Source organism: Oncorhynchus kisutch, linkage group LG10 (assembly GCF_002021735.2).
Source record: "Oncorhynchus kisutch isolate 150728-3 linkage group LG10, Okis_V2, whole genome shotgun sequence".
In the NCBI taxonomy this organism is placed as follows: Eukaryota; Metazoa; Chordata; class Actinopteri; order Salmoniformes; family Salmonidae; genus Oncorhynchus; species Oncorhynchus kisutch.
The window spans coordinates 9,848,983-9,866,894 of NC_034183.2; the positions used below are offsets into that span (position 1 = coordinate 9,848,983).

Below are 17,912 nucleotides of genomic sequence, written 5' to 3' on the forward strand. Positions count from 1 at the left end.
TCAGACCCCTGGCCATTAGCATCTGCACCACGGTCCTCATCATCTGGTTTCAGACCACTGGCCATTAGCATCTGCACCACGGTCCTCATCATCTGGTTTCAGACCCCTGGCCATTAGCATCTGCACCACAGCCCTCATCATCTGGTTTCAGACCACTGGCCATTAGCATCTGCACCACAGTCCTCATCTGGTTCCACACCCCTGGCCATTAGCATCTGCACCACAGTCCTCATCATCTGGTTTCAGACCACTGGCCATTAGCATCTGCACCACAGTCCTCATCTGGTTCCACACCCCTGGCCATTAGCATCTGCACCACAGTCCTCATCATCTGGTTTCAGACCACTGGCCATTAGCATCTGCACCACAGCCCTCATCTGGTTTCAGACCCCTGGCCATTAGCATCTGCACCACGGCCCTCATCATCTGGTTTCACACCCCTGGCCATTAGCATCTGCACCACAGCCCTCATCATCTGGTTTCAGACCACTGGCCATTAGCATGTGACCAATGTACTTTCTCTGTCATTACCATTTTACATTTCTTCCTGTTTAGTTTTAGATTGTACTCGCTCGCTCTGTAGCAGCTTGACCAGTCTGCGGTCATGTTCCTCCTTAGTTTCACCCCAGACAAACAAATGATCGTTGACGACTCCATCCAGGGCTTCAATCATCTGTGCCAAGGGTCTCTGGAACACCTCAGACGCAGATGACACACCAAAAGGGTAAACACAAAAATCAGATGTTTAATAGTCACATGTACAGGGTTGCAGGTGTGATTGCAGGGTACAGTGTAAATCTTCAGCTGGGAGCTCCAACATTTATTTATTTATTTTATTTTACCTTTATTTAACCAGGTAGGCAAGTTGAGAACAAGTTCTCATTTACAATTGCGACCTGGCCAAGATAAAGCAAAGCAGTTCGACAGATAAAACGACAGAGTTACACATGGAGTAAAAACAAACATACAGTCAATAATGCAGTATAAACAAGTCTATATACAATGTGAGCAAATGAGGTGAGAAGGGAGGTAAAGGCAAAAAAGGCCATGATGGCAAAGTAAATACAATATAGCAAGTAAAATACTGGAATGGTAGTTTTGCAATGGAAGAATGTGCAAAGTAGAAATAAAAATAATGGGGTGCAAAGGAGCAAAATAAATAAAAATTAAATACAGTTGGGAAAGAGGTAGTTGTTTGGGCTAAATTATAGGTGGGCTATGTACAGGTGCAGTAATCTGTGAGCTGCTCTGACAGTTGGTGCTTAAAGCTCGTGAGGGAGATAAGTGTTTCCAGTTTCAGAGATTTTTGTAGTTCGTTCCAGTCATTGGCAGCAGAGAACTGGAAGGAGAGGCGGCCAAAGAAAGAATTGGTTTTGGGGGTGACTAGAGAGATATACCTGCTGGAGCGTGTGCTACAGGTGGGAGATGCTATGGTGACCAGCGAGCTGAGATAAGGGGGGACTTTACCTAGCAGGGTCTTGTAGATGACATGGAGCCAGTGGGTTTGGCGACGAGTAGGAAGCGAGGGCCAGCCAACGAGAGCGTACAGGTCGCAATGGTGGGTAGTATATGGGGCTTTGGTGATAAAACGGATTGCACTGTGATAGACTGCATCCAATTTGTTGAGTAGGGTATTGGAGGCTATTTTGTAAATGACATCGCCAAAGTCGAGGATTGGTAGGATGGTCAGTTTTACAAGGGTATGTTTGGCAGCATGAGTGAAGGATGCTTTGTTGCGAAATAGGAAGCCAATTCTAGATTTAACTTTGGATTGGAGATGTTTGATATGGGTCTGGAAGGAGAGTTTACAGTCTAACCAGACACCTAAGTATTTGTAGTTGTCCACGTATTCTAAGTCAGAGCCGTCCAGAGTAGTGATGTTGGACAGGCGGGTAGGTGCAGGTAGCGATCGGTTGAAGAGCATGCATTTAGTTTTACTTGTATTTAAGAGCAATTGGAGGCCACGGAAGGAGAGTTGTATGGCATTGAAGCTTGCCTGGAGGTTTGTTAACAGTGTCCAAAGAAGGGCCGGAAGTATACAGAATGGTGTCGTCTGCGTAGAGGTGGATCAGGGACTCACCAGCAGCAAGAGCGACCTCATTGATGTATACAGAGAAGAGAGTCGGTCCAAGAATTGAACCCTGTGGCACCCCCATAGAGACTGCCAGAGGTCCGGACAGCAGACCCTCCGATTTGACACACTGAACTCTATCAGAGAAGTAGTTGGTGAACCAGGCGAGGCAATCATTTGAGAAACCAAGGCTGTCGAGTCTGCCGATGAGGATATGGTGATTGACAGAGTCGAAAGCCTTGGCCAGATCAATGAATACGGCTGCACAGTAATGTTTCTTATCGATGGCGGTTAAGATATCGTTTAGGACCTTGAGCGTGGCTGAGGTGCACCCATGACCAGCTCTGAAACCAGATTGCATAGCAGAGAAGGTATGGTGAGATTCGAAATGGTCGGTAATCTGTTTGTTGACTTGGCTTTCGAAGACCTTAGAAAGGCACGGTAGGATAGATATAGGTCTGTAGCAGTTTGGGTCAAGAGTGTCCCCCCCTTTGAAGATGGGGATGACCGCAGCTGCTTTCCAATCTTTGGGAATCTCAGACGACACGAAAGAGAGGTTGAACAGGCTAGTAATAGGGGTGGCAACAATTTCGGCAGATAATTTTAGAAAGAAAGGGTCCAGATTGTCTAGCCCGGCTGATTTGTAGGGGTCCAGATTTTGCAGCTCTTTCAGAACATCAGCTGAATGGATTTGGGAGAAGGAGAAATGGGGAAGGCTTGGGCGAGTTGCTGTTGGGGGTGCAGTGCTGTTGTCCGGGGTAGGAGTAGCCAGGTGGAAAGCATGGCCAGCCGTAGAAAAATGCTTATTGAAATTCTCAATTATGGTGGATTTATCAGTGGTGACAGTGTTTCCTATCTTCAGTGCAGTGGGCAGCTGGGAGGAGGTGTTCTTACTCTCCATGGACTTTACAGTGTCCCAGAACTTTTTTGAGTTAGTGTTGCAGGAAGCAAATTTCTGCTTGAAAAAGCTAGCCTTGGCTTTTCTAACTGCCTGTGTATAATGGTTTCTAGCTTCCCTGAACAGCTGCATATCACGGGGGCTGTTCGATGCTAATGCAGAACGCCATAGGATGTTTTTGTGTTGGTTAAGGGCAGTCAGGTCTGGGGAGAACCAAGGGCTATATCTGTTCCTGGTTCTACATTTCTTGAATGGGGCATGTTTATTTAAGATGGTTAGGAAGGCATGTTAAGCATGTTCCAGTTTAGGTCGCCTAGCAGCACGAACTCTGAAGATAGATGGGGGGCAATCAGTTCACATATGGTGTCCAGAGCACAGCTGGGGGCAGAGGGTGGTCTATAGCAGGTGGCAACGGTGAGAGACTTGTTTTTAGAGAGGTGGATTTTTAAAAGTAGAAGTTCAAATTGTTTGGGTACAGACCTGGATAGTAAGCCTGCAGAGTTCTGTCCATCTTTGCAGTAGATTGCAACACCGCCCCCTTTGGCAGTTCTATCTTGTCTGAAAATGTTGTAGTTTGGAATTAAAATGTCTGAATTTTTGGTGGTCTTCCTAAGCCAGGATTCAGACACAGCTAGAACATCCGGGTTGGCAGAGTGTGCTAAAGCAGTGAATAGAACAAACTTAGGGAGGAGGCTTCTAATGTTAACATGCATGAAACCAAGGCTATTACGGTTACAACATGCAGGACTAAAGTGAAATAGAATAATGGCAATGGTCCTAAATAGAATTGAACTAGAACTATTGGGCATGTTGAAGTTACAGATCTTGGAACTTCTCGAAGTAAAGTTTAATCTGTCAGAACTCTTGGTTTGCGGCCAATACAGAGAATATCTTAGCGTTTGGCATGTTGGACACAACTTCCTCAACAGTGAGCAGTGGGTAGTGTTCCTGTTTGATCGCTTTGTTTATTTTATTATTGAAAAAAAATAGTCTTCTGTCTAATGTATTTTGCATTATATATGTTGGACCACAGTAAGACTAGCGGTCGCCATTGGCTAATGAGGATCCTAATAAATCACGTCAAATCTATACATATCCGGATCGTGTTAGGTTTGTCCACAGTGACCATACTACTAACCCTGTCTGTCAGTTCTGTTTGCTTAGTGATTCACTTCCATGTGTCCGTTCTGTTTAGTTCCTCAACGATCTTGTCTTTGAGAGGAACTGGAACCTTTCTCTGGGTGTGTTCAACTGGTGGGTCTAACTGTATATGACTGTATATGACATGGTTCTGGCATGCACCCTAGACCAGAAAACAGATCTTCAAAGTCTTTCAGTATGTCAATATCTTTGACTGTGATATCATGTGTTCTGTTCACCATGCTTAGTTGTTGACATTGCTGGAGCATCTCTTTCAATAATCTGTAACTCAACCTTGTGTCTATGTACTATGTACACACCGATTCATGATTCCTGACCCAACGGCGACATCTGCTGGCAGTTTTCAGTTGGACCGCTTCAACTTTTCTCTGTCCAAGCGAGTTGAAGATATTACTTTGCATTCAGCACGTGTCAAGCTTGTATGTTACATATTAGTTGTTTATTCTCAGTCCATTTATTTTTGTCACTGTCCATATCTACTGACACCTTGGTTCGAATCTTGGCTCTATCACAACCAGAAGTAATTGGGAGTCCCATAGGGTGGCGCACAATTGGCACCAGCGCCGTCCGGGTTTGGCCGGTGTATGCCATCATTTCAAAAATGATTTGTTCTTAACTGTCTTGCCTAGTTAAATAAAAGGTTAAATTTAAACAAAAATATATATCTGATGTGACAACTTCAATGTGTTTTAATTTTCCAGTCATCTCAACTTCAATTTGGGGGCGGCAGCGTAGCCTAGTGGTTAGAGCGTTGGACTAGTAACCGGAAGGTTGCGAGTTCAAACCCCCGAGTTGACAAGGTACAAATCTGTCGTTCTGCCCCTGAACAGGCCTAGGAACATACTGTCATTCTCCTCACTCTGCTCAACGGTGTGCATTATCCTCGGTTGGCTCTAAGATTCTTCTTCTTTTGGCAGGATTTACATACTTGACCAGAGGCTGGGCATTTTCTGTGCTCATGCTTGCAACCACATCTATTGCAAGTGACACACATGTTTAGTTCATCTTGAGCTGCCTTTGCTCTGTTCTTCTTGAACCTCTGCAGTACTGACACTTTTTATATGGTGTACTTCAACTTCCTCATTGACAATTTTTACCCGACTGGACGTGATTTTACTAGCACAACACACATTAATAGCTTTAGCCAATGTGAGATCTGCCTCTTTCAACAGCTGGTCTCTTTTTCTGTTTCTGTTTCAGCATGGCAATCTTGTCTTTCTCGCCTTCGGCAAATTCAAACCTGTTGCATCCCTTGATTGCCTCCTCTCCCGCGATGTCTAGAAGGTAGCACATTGCACTTTCTCCTCCTTTTCAGCAATGCCACTCGCGGTCAGAAACAATTCAAACTTGTGTATCCAAATCTTCCAGTCTTCAACAAAAATGTCCTTGTAGACAAGCTAGATGTTGGTTGTAACAGAGCCATCTTCCATTTTTCGCGGTTTATTCTGACACCATGTTATGTTGTTCCAATATTAATGAGCCGGACAAAAAAAGTACTGTATCTCCAAAGTTATAAAAAAAATCAAGTATCTCTGCCTCTGCCTGCTTACCACAGGGTCATTGCTATCCGGGTTCCCTTGGACGTCCCTACCACGCATTGAATCTGAAATGTTAAATGGTTATGGTTACGTTAGGGGTTTTAGAGTAGGGACAAAGATACTTATAGCCCCTTCTGTCTGTGTTAGGGACGTCCCAATGATTCCGGATAGCACTGACACTTGCCACAGAGGCTTGTAGCCAATGAAAACAACCTCGGGAGTTTAAATGTCCGTTGAGCAAACCAACGCTAAAATGGGGGAGAGAGGCTAGGGCTGTATTTGAAAATGTGTAAATTATGCAACAACAAAAAATATTAGCAGTTTCTATGATATTAGCACACATTCCTGATATCAATACAACGTTTGATATATACACTGAACCTTTACTATGAATTTCAGGATACGAACGTTTGACTTAACCCCCCCCCAACCATTATCATGTTGGTATCTTCCCATGTCAAAGTTGACGTGCTTTACTGTCATGTCTTTGTTGCTTCAATGCTAGCAAGTCCAGCGCGAAAGTGATTGAGCACAGTCGTTTTTAAGAAAGAAATAACAAATTCAACCATTTCTGTAATAGGTATGTATGCATTTGATTAATTACATATAATTTGTATTCATTTGACAACGAACCAGCTCATTGCTAGCTAGTAAAGTTAGCAAGTCATTCATCCATGCTAATTAGCGAAATAGCTAGCTAGCTTGCTTGCTAACGTTAACCAGTGAATAGCTATCTTGATTATCCATAATGACTTAATACGCCAAATCCAGTGGGTTAGCCAACATTGATTTGAAGTATACTATAGACGAAGTCGGAGTTAGAATGTGTGTTGGCTGTTTACTTTGTTGACAAAGCAGCGCTGGTTGTCTGCTAACGTAAGCTAGCTAGCTGCCAAAGCGCCTCTAACCACTTGTCTAGGACAAATATCCTTTTTGAGTTCTCGCCCCGATACACTGTTGCTAATTCTACAAAGCCAGGCAGTTTATAAGAATGTGCTATATCCAAATCAGAATATTAATGTCTCATCAACATGAATATTGATCTATCTAACAAAGTAAATCCAAGATGGAAGAAAAGCTGTATGGATCAGTGCCTGTCCCCTCGGAATATCTTCAACAGTGGTGAGTTCTTACGCCGTCAAAAAAAGAAGCCCAGGACATTTTGAACGAACTCCCTCCTTCATCCCCTGAATGGCAAAATGTTATGAATCTGAAATAACAGCATGTTTTTGTTTTGTTTGCATCTGATGGATTGTGCTATCTGAATCACCTAAATGCTTTGAATTGAGTTTACCACAGAACGACCTGTCTTTACTTGCAAGCCTAGATAATTGTACGAATGAATTATGAGGACGAATTGTGCAATTCATACTATCAAGACAGTTATGATAAAAGTGTGTGTGTGTACACCCACACTGGCCAAACCCAGATGGCTCTGGGCCAATAGTCTGCATACACATTATGTATGTATGTATGTATGTGTGTGTGTGTGTGTGTGTGTGTGTGTGTGTGTGTGTGTGTATTGACCTTTTATTTAACCAGGTAGGCAAGTTGAGAACAAGTTCTCATTTACAATTGCGACCTGGCCAAGATAAAGCAAAGCAGTTCGACAGATAAAACAACACAGAGTTACACATGGAGTAAAAACAAACATACAGTCAATAATGCAGTATAAACAAGTCTATATACAATGTGAGAAGGGAGGTAAAGGCAAAAAAGGCCATGATGGCAAAGTAAATACAATATAGCAAGTAAAATACTGGAATGGTAGTTTTGCAATGGAAGAATGTGCAAAGTAGAAATAAAAAATAATGGGGTGCAAAGGAGCTAAATTAAATACAGTTGGGAAAGAGGTAGTTGTTTGGGCTAAATTATAGGTGGGCTATGTACAGGTGCAGTAATCTGTGAGCTGCTCTGACAGTTGGTGCTTAAAGCTAGTGAGGGAGATAAGTGTTTCCAGTTTCAGAGATTTTTGTAGTTCGTTCCAGTCATGTATGTATGTATGTATGTATGTATGTATGTATGTATGTATGTATGTATGTATGTATGTATGTATGTATGTCTGTCTTTCCAGTTCAGCCTCATCTGGGAATCTTTCAACATGCAGGTGGTATAGGCAATAACAGGTTGCTTCTATGCTGTTGAAGCTGTGTCTACTGTAAGTTACCTTGTGAATATGGTGGAGGTAGGCCTACCTTTGAGGGGTCTGGGATTCTGAATGTCCTCGAGGGCATGGTGTATTTGTTTTACAGGACTCACAAATATATTTACAATATTTATACTGGGGCTCTCACTGCAATATATTTTGGCTGTAGGATTAATGCTGGGGGTTCTTTTTCTTTTGTCTTCCTTGTACAGGATTCAGTCAGCTCAACAGCTTCAGGCTCAGCAGGGCCAGTATCCGGGCATCAACCATCACCACAGTCCTCACCCTCACTACACAGAGGAACCAAGAGAAGAGAGAGTAATGGCACATGCACATATGGCTGTCAATGATGAGCTCATGGCTCAGCAAGAACCTGCCAACTTAGCGAAAGGTACCCTGCTTCTTCATCCCCACAGAGCTGTATTCAATGACAATAAGGACATGATCCTCAATGTATTGCTTGCCCAATGGATTTGAAGTTGATTTATTTGTGGGAGAAGTGTTCTTTTTGATGCATTTCCCCACAGATTTAAAACAAATGTAAAACAAGTGTAACTCTTGTTTTGTCGCACTGCTTTGCTTTATCTTGGCCAGGTTGCAGTTGTAAATGAGAACTTGTTCACAACTGGCCTACCTGGTTAAATAAAAGTGTTCTCACCTGGCCTACCCGGTTAAATAAAGGTGTTCTCAACTGGCCTACCTGGTTAAATAAAGGTGTTCTCAACTGGCCTACCCGGTTAAATAAAGGTGTTCTCACCTGGCCTACCCGGTTAAATAAAGGTGTTCTCACCTGGCCTACCCGGTTAAATAAAGGTGAACAAAAAAAATACCTCATCAACAAATTGTTGGGAAGGTTAACAGCAAGGTTGATTGGGAGGTCTCTCTACCTCTTGCAGCTCCAGCGAAAAAGCGAGGGAGAACAGCACAACCAAAGGAACCCAAGCCACCCAAAATGCCCAAGCCGCCCAAGGCCAAACCGGGCCCCAAGCCCAAGAAAGGCAAGGAGGGTCAAGAGGCTGACGGCACGCAGGAGAAGATTGACGAGACCGTCCAGAAGGTCAGGAAGAAACGAGACCGATTCAAGGGCATGACGGAAGATGAGGTCATGAGCAGAACTCTGACAGACATCCTTGACTACAACTTGGACTATGTCATTGTGAGTTCTACCTGTTTGTCACTTTATGCCAGATATTATTATTAATGATATGAGACTGAAAATCGAGCTACCTTGATTTGTCCAATAAGAAATACTCATTTGTTTCCAGCTGCAAAATGTATTTTGTTGCGAGCCCTACGCAGTGTTTCCCAACACTGGTCCTCCAGTACACTGGTCCTCCAGTACACTGGTCCTCCAGTACACTGGTCCTCCAGTACACTGGTCCTCCAGTACACTGGTCCTCCAGTACACTGGTCCTCCAGTACCCCGTTTTTATTGTAACCCCGGACAAGCACACCTGAGTCAACTAATCATCATGCCCTCAATGAGTTGAATGAGGTGTGTTTGGCTACAATTAAACTGTGCACTGTTGTAGGTACTGTAGAACCAGTGTTGAGAAGCACTGCAATAATGAACACAACCCAGTTGCATGATGTGAATCTCTCTGTTCTAGATTGGAATCAACCCAGGTCTGGTGGCAGCCTATGTTGGACGATGGTTCCCTGGCCCTGGAAACCATTTCTGTAAGTTGCTTTAGTAGATATTTAGTCTTGATTTGGTGTGTGAACGCTGTCAGGAACTCTTATTTTGAAAATATTTTCTATTTTTAGTCTACGCTTTCATTATCTCAACACCATTTATGAATCAACCGAAATCACAAAACTTTAAATTCAAGGCATCGTAACTGCAATGTTTTCCTATGCTTAGGGAGCAGAGCATTACAAAGTTGACCTCAATTTCAGAAGAATAAAGGTACAACAAATTTAATGAAAGCTTGTCATCATCAGGGAAGTGCCTGTTCTTGTCTGGATTCACTGATGAGCAGCTCAACCACATGAGTGACACCAGCCTGCCAGCGAAATATAAGATCGGTTTCACCAACATGGTGGCAAGGACAACGCCTGGAAGCAAAGACCTTTCAACGTAAGCTTAGGAAGAAAATAATCAAATCCTTAAGTCAGTCAACAATGTGCTGAGAAATGACGAGTGAGACAGTAGAGTAAATGTCAAACAGTGGCCACACAGCAACATATAGATGGAATACAATGTTTGACATCTTATGTTAATTCACAGCAAAGAGCTACGTGAGGGTGCCTTAATTCTTGTGGAAAAGCTGAAGAAGTACAAGCCTCTCATAGCTGTTTTCAATGGAAAATGTAAGTAGCCACAAAAACACTGCTAGAGAGGAGAAAATGCCAGTTGCAAGACCTTTCCATTGAAATTCCATATTAAGCGTTGAAATGGTTTCTTTTCAGGTATCTATGAAATGTTCTGCAGAGAGATGTTTGGAAAAAAGCCCAAGAAACTTGACTTTGGTCTGCAGCCACACAAGATACCTGACTGTGAAGTGGTAAGGGCTCTGCTTCCTGATAGTCTGATGTGGTGCTCTGTTACCTGGTAGTCTGATGTGGTGCTCTGTTACCTGGTAGTCTGATGTGGTGCTCTGTTACCTGGTAGTCTGATGTGGTGCTCTGTTACCTGGTAGTCTGATATGGTGCTCTGTTACCTGGTAGTCTGATGTGGTGCTCTGTTACCTGGTAGTCTGATGTGGTGCTCTGTTACCTGGTAGTCTGATGTATAAGACTTTCTGTTTGTGGTTTATTGGGTGTGTAACTTTCAGTTAGTTAATTTTGGCCACCCATCCCATGAAAGTGAATGTCATTCCAGTGCGCTGCTTGCTATGAATTCTATATGATGGTGCATGTTTAGGTTAAGACACTGACAAGTAGAGCGTAATATCTTTATTTTTCTTTGGCGCAATCTGATTGGGTGGGCCTGACTCCCCAGTGGGTTGGCCCAGGCTTGTGCGGGTGATTATTAACCCCCAAGAGTTGATTGACGCACCGGTGCGTCATAGTAACATTAAACAATGGCCATCTAAATCAGTTAGTTTAAGGTAGAAATCTTTTCTCTTTTTTTTGCATTGGATGCGTCTCCATCCACCACATCTGCCGATGTGGAACTTCTGCATCCGCGGTAAAAGGTGGCAGAGCTAGAGCGGTGTTTGTCAGACCATGAGACGTCCCGAAAATCACTTCTCACCAAAACGTATGTAGCATATTACTACCACTGTGTGTCACGGGACTCGTCTGAAGTCGGTACAGTCGATGTGCCAACTTTTTGTTTGTAGGGTCCAAACCACTTGGGTTACAAACTAATGTGACCCCACTGTGGAAAGGGGAGATTCTCACGAACACGATGGTGTTCTCCGTTTTGCTCTATGACCCCCATGGGACTCGTCTGAAGGTAACCTGGTACCAGTTTATTTTTATTTTTTATGAATGGAAGTATCAATCAAATCAATTACATTTATTTATAAAGCCCTTTTTACACCAGCAGATGTCAGTGCTTATAAAGAAACCCAGCCTAAAAACCCAAACCGCAAGCAATGCAGGTGTAGAAGCACGGTGGCTAGGAAAAACTCTCTAGAAAGGCAGGAACCTAGGAAGAAACCTAGAGAGGAACCAGGCTCTGAGGGGTGGACAGTCCTCTTCTGGCTGTACCGGGTGGAGATTGAAGGTACCCAAAAAAGGGGTTAAATATGTATAAGAACTAAAATATTTCCTGAGCTTTCTTATCTCTTAGATCTAGGACAAACACTTCAAAACCTTATTCCTTCTGATACATTTTTTTACTTTGTTTACTGCTTTGTCTTTGTTTCCTGCTTTATAAATGTGTTATTCAATTAGTTTCTCTGGGATATAGTAGTTCAAGCCAAAAAATAAAAAATATAAATCAAATCAAATCAAATTTATTTGTCACATACACATGGTTATACATACATACAGTGGGGCAAAAAAGTATTTAGTCAACCACCAATTATGCAAGTTCATCATAGATACACTTCAACTATGACAGACAAAATGAGGGGAAAAAAATCCAGAAAATCATTGTAGGATTTTTAATGAATTTATTTGCAAATTATGGTGGAAAATAAGTATTTGGTCACCCACAAACAAGCAAGATTTCTGGCTCTCACAGACCTGTAACTTCTTCTTTAAGAGGCTCCTCTGTCCTCCACTCGTTACCTGTATTAATGGCACCTGTTTGAACTTGTTATCAGTATAAAAGACACCTGTCCACAACCTCAAACAGTCACACTCCAAACTCCACTATGGCCTAGACCAAAGAGCTGTCAAAGGACACCAGAAACAAAATTGTAGACCTGCACCAGGCTGGGAAGACTGAATCTGCAATAGGTAAGCAGCTTGGTTAGAAGAAATCAACTGTGGGAGCAAATATTAGGAAATGGAAGACATACAAGACCACTGATAATCTCCCTCGATCTGGGGCTCCACGCAAGATCTCACCCTGTGGGGTCAAAATGATCACAAGAACGGTGAGCAAAAATCCCAGAACCACACGGGGGGACCTAGTGAATTACCTGCAGAGAGCTGGGACCAAAGTAACAAAGCCTACCATCAGTAACACACTACGCCGCCAGGGACTCAAATCCTGCAGTGCCAGACGTGTCCCCCTGCTTAAGCCAGTACATGTCCAGGCCCATCTGAAGTTTGCTAGAGAGCATTTGGATGATCCAGAAGAATATTGGGAGAATGTCATATGGTCAGATGAAACCAAAATAGAACTTTTTGGTAAAAACTCAACTCGTTGTGTTTGGAGGACAAAGAATGCTGAGTTGCATCCAAAGAACACCATACCTACTGTGAAGCATGGGGTGGAAACATCATGCTTTGGGGTTGTTTTTCTGCAAAGGGACCAGGATGACTGATCCGTGTAAAGGAAAGAATGAATGGGGCCATGTATCGTGAGATTTTGAGTAAAAACCTCCTTCCATCAGCAAGGGCATTGAAGATGAAATGTGGCTGTGTCTTTCAGCATGACAATGATCCCAAACACACCGCCAGGGCAACGAAGGAGTGTCTTTGTAAGAAGCATTTCAAGGTCCTGGAGTGGCCTAGCCAGTCTCCAGATCTCAACCCCATAGAAAATCTTTGGAGGGAGTTGAAAGTCCGTGTTGCCCAGCAACAGCCCCAAAACATCACTGCTCTAGAGGAGATCTGCATGGAGGAATAGGCCAAAATACCAGCAACAGTGTGTGAAAACCTTGTGAAGACTTACAGAAAACATTTGACCTCTGTCATTGCCAACAAAGGGTATATAACAAAGTATTGAGAAACTTTTGTTATTGACCAAATACTTATTTTCCACCATAATTTGCAAATAAATTCATTAAAAATCCTACAATGTGATTTTCTGTCATAGTCATAGTTGAAGTGTACCTATGATGAAAATTACAGGCCTCTCTCATATTTTTAAGTGGGAGAACTTGCACAATTGGTGGCTGACTAAATACTTTTTTGCCCCAGTGTGTGTGTGTGTAATATATATATATATATATATTTTTTTATTAATAGATTTTATTTATTTTTAACTAAAGGGGTCCTAAAATGTAAAATCAAATTGCTAAATGATCCATCGTATGACCATCTTAAAACAATTCCACATGTCGGCTTAGACTTTTTAAAGAATGAACTATGATCATTGGGCATACAGAGGAAGTACAGTACCATTCCCCTTTTTTGAAATGATACCATATAACCCTGCCCTCTCCCCTACAGGCGTTGTATTTGATGCCGTCGTCCAGTGCCCGCTGTGCCCAGTTCCCCCGTGCGCAGGACAAAGTGCACTTCTACATCAAGCTGAGGGAATTAAGGGACCAGCTCAGGGGCGTGGCCAGAACAGACGACATTCAGGAGTTGGAGTACACCTTTGACCTGGGACTGGCCAAGGGTAAGAGAACGTACTGCAGAGTGCTCTGAGTATTCAATTAAATTACATTTACATGAAAGCACATAGTTAACATCAAATGTCAATTATTATTAAAAAGGTGAATTTTAAAATGAAAAGCCATCACAGTTCTGCCCAGTCTCATGACCTTGTTCATCTGAGTGAGCTGTATGAGAACAGTCTTGTTCATGGTAACAGTTTGTTTGTTCCATAGAAATACGTTTATTTAATTTTGTGTTTTCTCCCCCCTACAGAGGACGCCAAGAGGATGGCGATTAAAGAGGAGGCGTACGACCCGGGCTACGAGGCGGCCTTTGGCGGCGCATATGGCGAGGGTGGGCCGGGGCCTGAGGAGGGCCAGAGCAATGGCAACGGGCACTGTAACTTCTCGTCGGCGGAAAACACAGGTCAGTACAGAGATTCCTGGATGGACCTTAGAACTAGGATAAGCAGTAACTAGTTATATGGTATAGGCTCCCCACAGCAGGGTTCTCGATACACACCCCTGCTGAGTACGGCTGGGTGGAGGACCGGAGGGGGGGCGGGGCAGCGCCCCTCTTTTAACTCATATCTTTTCATTTTTTAACACCTGTAACTGTCATTATCTGCAATCTAGAGCAAAAAAAATGACCTGAGATGATAACAAAGTAATGATTCTGTTCCATTCTTTGGGGAGAACCCTGCCACAGAACACTCGTCTTTTAAAAATGGCAGTTAACACAAATTACAAAAGTATTTAAGCATCCTCACCTTGAAATGAGTAGATTCCAGGAGGTATTGTGATCCACACACTGGATGTGTATGTACCCTGAATACCTCCTCCCTGTACACTGTTACCCGTCTGTTGGAGAGCTGGAAGTAATGTGGCTGATATTCTAGCCAGCCCTTCAGAAGGCAACCATGAAGTGCCATATTGTGTATTCCTGTCCAAGATGTTTAGGAGTGTCTCGGGGTTGATGTGGAATGCAGGGATAGTATACACAGTCACATTGCTGTTGGCCAAAATCAACAAGACTGAATGATGTTTTGAATCCAACTAGCCAGCCTATAGAATATTTTGAATCTCACTGTCGAGCTAACTAACTGGGACATAACCTGATATTAATGAGTCATTAATATTAAAGATTAGGGTTTTCCCTACCATTATACACTTTCTGTACCATACCGGTATATACGGTATTACTTTAAAGGGACGCTATTTGTGATGTTTTTTTACGCACAAAACAATTTAGGCATCATGGATCTTGATCAAGGAAGGGGTTGAATATCTCTGTTCTAACCAAGAAGCTTGATCTTACCACCTAGACACTTAGCTAGCAAGTTAGCAAAACCAAATGCATAGCTGGAGCCCTGAGATGGATATCATTTGTTTGACACATCTTAGATAGTTAACTTGTATTTACAAGCAGTGGCGTAGCACGCACCCCCGCGAGGTTGGGGGGGAGATGAAAATCATACCTTCAGTAATACCCTGGTATACTGTATATCGTCCAAGCCTATTAAAGAGTATGAGGATTGCTGTGGTCTGTAATGTACCTAGGAGACACATGCCAGAGACTACAGATGAAAAATGAGCTATCCCGCTAAATCTGGTGCAATGACATGTTATACATGGTCCATGACAAATAAACAATAAACACCAGGGTCCAGGGACAACCGTAGTCAGCCAGCCCAATAAACACCAGGGTCCAGGGACAACCGTAGTCAGCCAGCCCAATAAACACCAGGGTCCAGGGACAACCGTAGTCAGCCAGCCCAATAAACACCAGGGTCCAGGGACAACTGTAGTCAGCCAGCCCAATAAACACCAGGGTCCAGGGACAACTGTAGTCAGCCAGCCCAATAAACACCAGGGACAACCGTAGTCAGCCAGCCCAATAAACTTTAGACCGTCCCCTCGCCCATACCCGGGCGCGAACCAGGGACCTTCTGCACACATCAACAACAGTCACCCCTCGAAGCATCGTTACCCATCGCTCCACAAAAGCCGCGGCCCTTGCAGAGCAAGGGGAACTACTACTTCAAGGTCTCAGAGCAAGTGACGTCACCGATTGAAACGCTATTTAGCGCTGCACCACCGTTAACTAAACTAGCCGTTTCACATCCGTTACACATACAAAACAAGTAGAAGGCCAAAATGAAAGATTCAAACAATGTCCTCCTCTCACTCTGCAATGACCTGGCAATCACCCACACCTGTGAACAATCACTAACTTATGTTGCTGTCACTCGCAGCACCTAGTCCGGATGCTGCTGCCCCCTATGTGTGATTTGTAGTGGACGGGTTTATCTTTGGCCTATGTAACATGGTCCAGTCACCTCAGATGTTATTTTATTCTAGTTTCAGACGCTGTCGAGAAGGCAGACACTTCTCAACTTCCTGCCGCCGCTGCCACAGAGGGACAACTCCCGGACGGACAGTGGATGATGCAGTCTTTTGCTGATCAGATTCCAGACATTGGGGGCTCTAAAGAGCCCCAGGCATGGGCGGGCAATGTATAAGGAAGGGGATAGGGCTACTAACTAGCCCTATCTGGACGTACAGAGACCTCAACCCACACATCCTTAATCCCCTCCTTCAACAAGACACTGCACCTCAGTTTGAAGACTCAAATTGTAGCCTTTTCATTTTTTTGTCAAGTTGTATTAGCCATTTTAGGGATTTACACGTTTAACTACTTGATAGATGGAATTTTCTAAATTGATTAATTGAGGATTTTTTAAATTCAAATATTTTATCCTGTTTTGTCATCATGTGTGTTTTGATTGGCGGTCTTTTAAATATGTGAAATCAGGGACTTGACAATGATTCTTGATTGTCTTTGGAGATTGTCACCTATTTAAATATTTTGCTTATTTTGTTGTCATACTGTACTTGGCCACAGGATGGCGCAGTAGGTGTAAGCAAAGCGGGACACTTCTGATATTACAAATGGCCCTAAATCAGACTTTTACACATGAACAGTCAGTCCCAAATGAACCTGTGGCAAAACACACACACACTGTATGCAACTGGAAGTCATGTATTGTGAAGTGTAGGATTAGAGAACAGGTACTGAGTGATATGTGAACAAACTAAACATGGTCAAAAAGTGATTCCACAGAGAGATGTTTTAGCAATTTCTTCACAAGCCTTTTTATAGTGGATTTACATTACTGAAGGTGGGTGCTGTTCTCTTGTTGCTTTATGATCCGTATATTATGTTTTTAGTATGTTTCTGAACATTTTTGTTCATTAAAGCTTAAAATCCTTAAAACGTTACATACATACATACAGTGGGGCAAAAAAGTATTTAGTCAGCCACCAATTGTGCAAGTTCTCCCACTTAAAAAGACGAGAGAGGCCTGTAATTTTCATCATAGGTACACTTCAACTATGACAGACAAAATGAGAGAAAAAAAAATCCTGAAAAATCACATTGTAGGACTTCTTTAATGAATTTATTTGCAAATTATGGTGGAAAATAAGTATTTGGTCAATAACAAAAGTTTCTCAATACTTTGTTATATACCCTTTGTTGGCAATGACAGAGGTCAAACGTTTTCTGTAAGTCTTCACAAGGTTTTCACACACTGTTGCTGGTATTTTGGCCCATTCCTCCATGCAGATCTCCTCTAGAGCAGTGATGTTTTGGGGCTGTTGCTGGGCAACACGGACTTTCAACTCCCTCCAAAGATTTTCTATGGGGTTGAGATCTGGAGACTGGCTAGGCCACTCCAGGACCTTGAAATGCTTCTTATGAAGCCACTCCTTCGTTGCCCGGGTGGTGTGTTTGGGATCATTGTCATGCTGAAAGACCCAGCCACGTTTCATCTTCAATGCCCTTGCTGATGGAAGGAGGTTTTCACTCAATCTCACGATACATGGCCCCATTCATTCTTTCCTTTACACAGATCAGTCGTCCTGGTCCCTTTGCAGAAAAACAGCCCCAAAGCATGATGTTTCCACCCCCATGCTTCACAGTAGGTATGGTGTTCTTTGGATGCAACTCAGCATTCTTTGTCCTCCAAACATGACGAGTTGAGTTTTTACCAAAAAGTTATATTTTGGTTTCATCTGACCATATGACATTCTCCCAATATTCTTCTGGATCATCCAAATGCTCTCTAGCAAACTTCAGACGGGCCTGGACATGTACTGGCTTAAGCAGGGGGACACGTCTGGCACTGCAGGATTTGAGTCCCTGGCG

The 17,912-nt window shown here is 43.1% G+C and overlaps 1 protein-coding gene across 3 annotated transcripts; it reads left to right on the top strand.

Moving 5' to 3' along the window:
* Window positions 1–6,122: 6,122 nt before the first annotated feature.
* LOC109897712 (G/T mismatch-specific thymine DNA glycosylase-like) lies at window positions 6,123–16,979 on the top strand. 3 transcript variants are annotated; one of them, XM_020492243.2, is made up of 11 exons: window positions 6,123–6,248; window positions 6,725–6,790; window positions 8,027–8,205; window positions 8,711–8,970; window positions 9,425–9,494; window positions 9,759–9,894; window positions 10,045–10,127; window positions 10,227–10,321; window positions 13,554–13,725; window positions 13,977–14,129; window positions 16,064–16,979. In XM_020492243.2, exons 2-11 carry the CDS (start codon window positions 6,735–6,737, stop codon window positions 16,222–16,224), a joined length of 1,365 nt encoding a protein of 454 aa, XP_020347832.2. In that variant the 5' UTR covers window positions 6,123–6,248; window positions 6,725–6,734; the 3' UTR covers window positions 16,225–16,979. The 3 variants fall into 3 exon arrangements, with proteins under 3 accessions (XP_020347832.2, XP_020347833.2, XP_031688899.1); XM_020492244.2 differs by lacking the exon at window positions 6,725–6,790; XM_031833039.1 differs by lacking the exons at window positions 6,123–6,248; window positions 6,725–6,790 and adding an exon at window positions 7,715–7,826 and having other exon boundaries at window positions 16,064–16,829.
* The last annotated feature ends 933 nt before the right edge of the window (window positions 16,980–17,912 follow it).